This window comes from Gigantopelta aegis, chromosome 4 (genome assembly GCF_016097555.1).
Source record: "Gigantopelta aegis isolate Gae_Host chromosome 4, Gae_host_genome, whole genome shotgun sequence".
NCBI lineage: Eukaryota > Metazoa > Mollusca > Gastropoda > Neomphalida > Peltospiridae > Gigantopelta > Gigantopelta aegis.
The window spans coordinates 116,880,449-116,889,411 of NC_054702.1; the positions used below are offsets into that span (position 1 = coordinate 116,880,449).

The following is an 8,963-nucleotide window of genomic DNA, read 5'->3' on the forward strand; positions in this document are numbered from 1 at the left end:
ATTATAATTATATTGTGGAATACACAAGCGCGCGCGCTGAAGGGAGAGAGACAGACAGACAGAGAGAGAGAGAGAGAGAGAGAGAGAGAGAGAGAGAGAGAGAGAGAGAGAGAGAGAGAGAGAGAGAGAGAGACGTCATTTATGTAACGACGCACTCAACATATTTTAATCTATGGTTATATGGTTATAGGGAGAGAGAGAGAGGAATATGGTATGCATGCGATTGGTGGAGGTGTGACCCTCTGCACAACCCCAACCCCACTTAAGGCTTCTTTTGTATATGGAGCGGGACGTAGCTCAGAGGTAAAGCGTTCGCTCATGGTAGGTCGACTGATCGATCCCACATGGTGGACCCATTGGGTTGTGTCTAGTTCCAGCCTGTGCACCACAACTGATGTATAAAGGCTGTGGTATGTGCTATCCTGTCTATGGGATGGTGCATATAAAACGTCCCTTATTGCTTATCAAAATTGCTTATCGGAAACAGTGGCCCATGTGGCGGTAGCGAGTTTCTTTCTCACTGTCATAATGCTCCTTACCCCATGACCTACTTTCCGTTCACGTGACCTCCGTGACCTTGATGACTTACTTAGAACGGCCCCTGACCTACTACTAGACTGACACGAAAGAGTATAAAAAGGCTAGATACGGTTTCATTGTCATTCGCTCGCCGAAAACGATCAGATCTACGTTCAATCCAGAGATGGCCTGTTCCACAAGTGATGAAGCGAGATGTCGTCTAGAACTTGGAACTAACGTCTACGTGGTGGCCAAGTTATGGAAAGGGGACACTGCTATTCACATAAGGAAATTTGACAGTGACAAGGGGAAAACCTTCCCCACCAAGCGAGGTATTGTCCTTAGTCTTAAACAGTGGATCGAACTGTCTGGATGTAAAAGCCAAATTGACGAAACGATTTCAGCATTAAACCAGGGGAAAGACGAAACATTGTTCAGACACCTTGGTGTCAACGTCCATGTCAGCGTCGACAAGAACTTTGCTGGGGTGGACCTGCGTCAGTGGTGGTGGTGTGAAGAAACTAAATCCGTGAAACCTTCGAAGAAGGGAATATTCCTTTCTCTCTACAACAATGGGAGAAACTGAAAGGCTGTTTCACAGTCATGTGTGACTTTGTACCAGAGCTGAACTCGATTGTGCCCTGCGCCATGCAAGACGACCATCAAAACCAGATGGGATTTCTTCAGTGTAACTTCTGCAACCCTAACGAGTGTCACCAGTGGTGAACGAGTTTTGTTTTGGATGAAGGTATAAAAGAATGGATTTATGGTTTACACTTCATTTGCTTTGTGACTGTGCTAGAGAACAGACGTGTTTTATGATTCTGACATTCTTGTGTCTTGTTGCACTCTATCTGGAACGAAGAAGATGGCATCGGGATATTCGAGCAGTCTTAGTAGCAGCAGCAGCGACGAGGACGACGTCTTGGTCTGCAAATGTTCAGAAAGACATACAATCAAATGTGTGACTAGCAAACCTGAAGAACAGTTCATGGATCAAGCGGATGCTGCCTGTGACAATATGGATGAAGATGGTGAAATCAAAGAAGCCACAGATCAGACGGATGCCGCCCGTGACACAGACGCTGCCTGGGATGAAGAAGACTGCTGTTCGAGACGTTACCTGTTCTGTCATCATCCCGAAATGAGACATTTCTATACCCGGATGCAGACATTTGGATGGTGGCCCATACAGTTACGCCAGAAACCGAGGGAGCTCGCCAAGGCCGGTTTCTTCTACACGGGAGATCACGATGCCGTCGTCTGTTACTGTTGCGGACTACGTGCCTACCGATGGCAGAGAATGGACGACCCAGTGATGGAACATTACAGACTGTCCCCGAGATGCCCCCATGTGAACAATGTGTTCAGACATTATCAGTTTTAAACACGCGTGAGACACGTGTTTTTGTCACTATGTTTTGTCATATATTTTATGTACTACATTTTTTTGTTGTTTAGTAATAAAATTGTGTGTTGTATCCTTTTGTTATTTATAAATAGCATGACTTTGTGACACGTATGTCAGTTGAGAACCATGTCTCGGTGGGAAAGGTACCCTAGAGTCTATTTACTACGATGCAAAGCACCCTGGGAGTTATGCAGGTCCTAGTAAACTGTATCAAGCTGTTAAAGCAGAGGGTAAATTTAACATTCCTCTGACACGTATTAAATCATGGTTGAAAGGTCAAGAGACCTATACCATGACACATCAAGTGAGGCGAAAGTTTCCACGTAATACCTATGTTGTGGAAGGGTTAGACAGTCACTGGCAATCCGATCTAATGGATATGGTCAGTTTGGCTAAATACAATGACGGGGTGAGATACCTCATGATGATCATTGACCTGTTCTCCAGGTACTTGTGGGTGCTACCACTCAAGTCGAAAACGGGGAACGACGTGGTAGAGACTTTGATAGAATTCTGGAAATCAGAGTCCAGAAAACCCAAGCTGTTTCAGTCCGATTCAGGGTCAGAATACAAGAACCATAAGGTCAAAGCATTGCTGAAGTCGCAGGGCATAACGCAGCTGTTTGCTCTAAATGAAACCAAAGCAAGTTATGCCGAACGGGTCATTAAGACCATCAAAATGCGTCTCTATCGCTACATGTTAAAAAACTTTACTTACAAGTACATGGATGTCCTAGAGAAGGTCGTCTATAGCTATAACCACACCAAGCATCGAATGTTAGGTCAAACACCAGCCAGTGTCAACCAAACGAACGAAGGAGAGGTCCGTCTGTCTCAGTACCTGATCAAACCTAAAAAGGCAATCCACAAAAATAAGTTTACATTTAACATAGGTGATAAAGTACGAGTCAGTCATCTTCGGGGCACCTTTGATCGGGAATACCAAGAGAAATGGTCTGGCGAAATATTTACCATTGAGAAAAGGTACTGGTCTCAAGGTAAAGATGTGTACAAATTAAAGGACTGGGGTGGTGACGCCATCGAAGGGACATTCTATGCAGCTGAACTTCAGAAGGTGACTGAGAATCCTGATCAACTGTACCGTATCCAAGACATTGTGAAAAGGAGAATACGGAACAAACAGAAAGAAGTGTTGGTGAAATGGCTTCACTGGCCTAAGAAGTACAATTCGTGGATTCCAGAAGCAGACGTTGTTCGATATCAGACAGTATAAAAGACCTCAGCACATGTTTGACTTTTCATTATCATGGAAGAAATTGTAGAGACACAACCTCTGTCAAGAAGTCATTCGGGTGATACCTGGACATTTTTTGGTAAACGTGTGGCCAAATCGGAAACGGTATTTTTCTCTCAAATCATCATCATATATGTGGTGGTGATTACGTGTATCATCAACTTATCTCTCGATCGAGGTAATTCTAACTTGTGGACAGCACTACTCAGCAGTAGCTTGGGTTATTTGCTGCCAAATCCCAAGATCAAAACGAATAAGCACCATGGATAAGTACATTACCATTCGAAGTACAGACAGTACGTCTTACTTTCCCGACAACACACACTGGTCGTTTCGAGTCAATCTGTATGACCGACTACATCTCGGTAAAAAGTGGGTGGTAGCAGCCACCGAAATCACCATTCAGAACTGGGACGTCTCGAGAAAATCAGACTGTCGTGACATTTACGTGTGTTCCAACATCTGCTACAGCTCACACGTTGGAGAAAGAAAGGAGCCCTTGCTGAGACGCATCTGTTTGACAGGGAATAAAAAGGAAAAATATTTTGTGTTTCCTCAGTACCATTACATACCCCTGAGACTGGAAGATGTGCAGATCGTGGACATCTATATACAGGATGCAGATGGCAATTCAGCTTCATTTATTACAGGACCAGTGACGGTGACACTTCACGTAAAGCCGCAGCCCTTTTGGTTTTGAAACATGGCTGAATACGTTCTAAAACATTACAATTATTTAAAACTGATGACGAATATTCACGATTACCATATGACTTTGGGATTACTGAAAGATATGAATGAAGAACAAATGTTGGCCTTGGTGGCGATCGTTCAAGGGTTGCTGGACGGACGTATTAACGTCACAGCAGGACAGAAACGTCGATTTTTACAGTCTAACAACGAGTATCTGAACATGTTGAAAATGCTGGTATCACTTGTTGTGACGGATAGAACTAGAAAACGTATATTGAAACAAAACACCCCTTTGTTAGCCTTCATTTTGAACGACAGTCACCTGGATCAGATGAAAGCAAAAACCGTATGGTCAGTGGTCACGGACCACTGGAGATATGCAGGATCTCTATAAATAGGATGTCTGTCACAAACCATCATCATTTGAGATAGAACCTACAGAGGAGCAACATGTCAGACCAATACAAGCTATATGTTCCAAACGTCGACAAGTGGACCCGTTTCTACAAGCTGCAGGCACAAGGCAAACTTCAGCCGCACTTCGAAATTCAACGTGGTGGGCAAAGTCAGATCATGTACAGTGTGGATCGATGCCTAGAACTCTACGACCCCACGTGGAAAAAAGAAAAAGAAGAACAGAACAAACCCCCGGCACCCAGTGTTGTCATGGTCTCCCCAACGCAGCAAGTAGTAGAACAAGCTAAGGCCGAACAGAAACGTCTTCTGAAAAGTATAAAAGGGAAAGCAACACCACGACCAGTCAGTTCGTCAAGAAAGCGCAAAGGAGACACAACGAGCAGAAGCAATCAGAAAAAGCAGAAGACAGATAACTTTAGTAAAAAGAAATAAGATGGCTTCGTATATGAATAAAGCTGAAGTAGAGGCCCATGCCGAAGAATTATCTATTTTTGAACTTCCACGTACATTCACTTCGGTGGAAAAAATCTATTATGAGGACACGAGACCCACATCTCAGATCACCACGGAAAACAGTCCTGTGGAGTTTAACGTGTATGGACAAGGCATCGATTACATCGACCTGCAACGTACCAAACTACACGTGAAAGCCAAAATTACCAAAGCCGATGGCAGCATCTTGACAAAAGATGAAAAGGTGGGACCCGTCAATCTATGGCTCCAGAGTTTGTGGTCTCAAGTGGACCTGACCCTCAATGGAAAACTCATCACTACCTCGACCAATCTGTATCCATACAAGAGCTATCTTAAAGTGTTGTTGAATGGTACGTCCACAGCTAAGGAATCGTCTCTGCAATCCCAACTGTACTACAAAGATGATGCACAAGACATAGACAGCTCAGATCCTATAACAGGCATCAATTCGGGACTTGCTAACAGAGGTGCTTTATGTGAAACCAGTCACACCGTGGATATGGAAGGACCGCTGTACGAAGACTTTTTCGACATCAAACGTTATCTCATCAATGGCGTCAATCTACAGATCAAACTGTTTCGGACCAGGCCTTCCTTCAGTTTGTTGGCAGGAGAAGATAATCCTGATTACAAAGTCAAGATCGAAGACGTATACCTCAGAATCTGCAAAGTGCGACCCAATACGGCCATCATCACGGCCCATGCCAAAACACTGCAGGACACTGAAGCCAAATATCCTTTCACAAGGAGCGACATCAAAGTGGCCTCCATACCCAAGGGACAACTGAGTTTCACCTGGGATCTGGGATCACCGTTTCAAAATAAATGTCCCAACAAAGTCGTGGTGGCGCTGATCTCTGCCGAAGCAGTGAATGGCAGTTACACCAAAAATCCATTCAATTTTGCCATGTACGATCTGGACACGATTGCCTTGTACGTGAATGGTGAATCCTTACCGGCTCAACCTCTGCACGTAGGCAATAATCAGTACATCTCGGCCTACAACAACTTGTTTGAAGGAAGAGAATCCATAGGACTGGACGTGTCTAGAGAGGATTTCTCAAGTGGATATGCTCTGTATCAATTCACCTTGGAACCTTACCACTTGAAGGACGGATACCTGGATCTTATAAAAAGGGGTAATCTTAGACTGGACTTACAGTTTAAAAAAGCCTTGCCAGAAACGGTCAACTGTTTGATCTACTCGGAAGACAACCTTCTGCTTCAAATCGACGGAGCCAGGAACGTCTTGTATGCAGAACCATGAACACTTTACAGTTGGAATGTGCTCTGAACGCTGATCCAGTCACGAGACATGTCAGAGTGTATGCTGCAGATGAACTTCCACGGCACCGACTGACTCGTTTTCCACGAGGATTCATCGTCAATACAGAACCCTCGACGATGAGAGGACAACACTGGGTGGCCATATGGTTAGACAGTGCTAACCATGGAGAATTCTTTGACAGTTTTGGAAAGCCTCCAGCATATTACCAGAGACAATTTCGAGCCTTTCTGCAAAGAAACAGTACATGCACCCATTACAATGACAGGGTGCTTCAAGACGCCAACAGCAACTCGTGTGGACTTTTTGCTTTGTTTTACGTTGCTATGAAATCGACGGGATCGTCGCTCAGAGACATTCAAAATTATTTTTGTTCAGATATTATAGTCAACGAAGCTATCGTGTATCAGTTTGCCTTAACATATTTTAATCATTGTACATTATAGTGTTTGCCCTTAAGGCCTCTCGGTGTAACCCAATGTGTGTCCATTGCATGTGTAGTTGTCTCTAGAGAGACCAGAGATTGTAATTAGAAATAAATGAAAAACAACCCAAAATTTCGCTAGCCCACACAAGTCCCGCTCGAATCGATGGACGGTTGGGAGGTATGGCACTGTGTTCTGTTTTTTTACTACAACATAACAACTAATACATTTTTCAAATCATTTATTTGCTCCCGTTTCAAATCAGTAGATATAAAGGTTAAGGAGCAGACCTTTATTCCACTTTACAATGATTTCCATTTAAATGTTTTCTTTCTCCTAATTTTCTTGAGCTTTCGTTGTGGTATTCCTGGTGGCCGCTTCTGTATGCTTGCTTCCATCTTTATTGATTTCTCTGGGGTCAGCATCTTCTTTGGGTCCATTGTCTTCACAACAGCCACGGGTTTGTACACTGTAGGAGGTGTTTGCCCTTTTCCATCTTGACCCTCTTGTGGGACATCCATCACTTGTCCTTTTAATAGTCGTATATATTTTTCTTCAGGCACCAGAATGTTTTTGGCCACGTGTTGCATCATGCAGTTTTTAACCAAGGGTGCTATACTCTGTAGCACGAGCACGATGATACCAGCTCTTAACACTTGTTTCTTCTTCTTGATAGAAACGGTCTTGTCACCCAACACACGTAATACGTTTTTGTGTTTCTTCAACTTTTCAAACGCCTGTTTAGAGAGTGGAACGTCACTATGCAATATGTTGGCAATGATGAATGTCAGGGTTTTCAACTGATCCTTGGTTATATGTTTCAACAGCAGACTTTTCTGTTTTGTCGATTTGCCAGACAGCAAGAACTGTAAGAACATCAGGTTCTCCTTGATGACTTGAGACATTTTGACGTGGCTTTGAAAGTGCAGTGCTATTTATACTCTCGGGACGTAGACGATGGAGTCTTCATTGGGAAATATCCGAGTTCTCAGTCTCAGCTTATCATCACCATGGGGCGACATGTCCACCACCAAATAATTAAAAGGGGTCTTCATGGCATCCCTGTATGCTTCTACCAAAACACCAGCACGGCCAGGAAACAACCTGACGGCCCAGCGTCATGATCTGTGATGTATCTCTCACATTTTTAAAGAGGACAAGATACCAGGTGTTGAGAGCAATGGTTCTGGCAGACTTTCCCTGTCCATAGAGGTTTTGGGTAATGAATACGACACTCAGTCTTCTGTGATGACATCCTTGTGTAAACAGTAGCTCTATGTCTTTGTGCTCTAGTACGTGATTCATCAAGTCATCCAAAATGATAAGTCCATGTTGTCCGTCGGCAAATTCTTCTATTTCTGTCTGCGTGGGTAACCCCGAATGAAACATTAGGTTAGCTACAGTCTTTTCCATTTCGTCGTAAAGTGTCTGGTACACGCCATAGCAATACATGATTTTCTTTGGAGGGTCTTTGACGTACATGCCATTCAGGTTCTTCAGAAGTCTGTATACCCACTGAGTCTTTCCAGCACCCGTTGGGCCTGATACACACATACTCGAGCAAGGTTCAAATGGTGTCAAACTCTGTGTTTCCCACCAAGGACGTGTGGATCCACCACTGCTTCGGGACTCCACGAAATGGCACTCTTGGGTAACGTGGGTTTCACTGCTTCGAATGTCTCTTTTGTCAACCATGATACTCTGTTTTCCAAATTGTGTACTTGAGACAGATGGTTAGGAAGTCTCAACAAATTCTTGGCCTGACATCCAGGAACGGGACAATCTTTTCTGACACGACCCATAGCGACAAATGTATCTATTAAACTAAACTACTTTGCAAATCACAACTATTTTTATAGAGTGGCCCTGACGTGGCCCTGGCCCGTGGTGTGGCCCCGTGGCCCTGTGGCCCTGTGTGGCCCTGACGTGGCCCTGTGTGGCCCTGACGTGGCCCTGATGTGGGTGTGGCCCTGTGTGGCCCTGTGTGGCCCTGACGTGGCCCTGTGTGGCCCTGTGTGTGGCCCTGGCCCTGTGTGGCCCTGATGTGGCCCTGAGTGCCCTGTGTGGCCCTGAGTGGCCCTGTGTGGCCCTGACGTGGCCCTGTGGCCCTGTGGCCCTGTGTGCCCTGTGTGGCCCTGCTGTGGCCCTGTGTGGCCCTGATGTGGCCCCTGTGGTGTGGCCCTGTGTGGCCCTGTGTGGTGTGGCCCTGAGTGGCCCTGATGTGGCCCTGTGTGGCCCTGCCCTGTGGCCCTGTGTGGCCCTGTGTGGCCCTGTGGCCCTGCCCTGTGTGGCCCTGGTGTGGCCCTGTGTGGCCCTGTGTGGCCCTGTGTGGCCCTGATGTGGCCCTGTGTGGCCCTGAGTGGCCCTGTGTGGCCCTGTGGCCCTGTGGCCCTGTGTGGCCCTGTGTGGCCCTGTGGCCCTGTGTGGCCCTGTGTGGCCCTGTGTGGCCCTGAGTGGCCCTGTGTGGCCCTGTGTGGCCCTGTG

The 8,963-nt window shown here is 45.6% G+C and overlaps 1 protein-coding gene across 1 annotated transcript; it reads left to right on the plus strand.

Annotated features, from left to right (window-relative positions):
• Window positions 1-4,728: 4,728 nt before the first annotated feature.
• Window positions 4,729-6,036, plus strand: LOC121370215 (uncharacterized protein F54H12.2-like). Its single transcript, XM_041495336.1, has one exon. The coding sequence runs from the start codon at window positions 4,729-4,731 to the stop codon at window positions 6,034-6,036; it is 1,308 nt and encodes a 435-aa protein (XP_041351270.1).
• The last annotated feature ends 2,927 nt before the right edge of the window (window positions 6,037-8,963 follow it).

Coding starts and splice junctions, on each gene's coding strand:
- LOC121370215 (XM_041495336.1), top strand. CDS start 4,729: ATGGCTTCGTATATGAATAAAGCTGAAGTAGAGGCCCATGCCGAAGAA.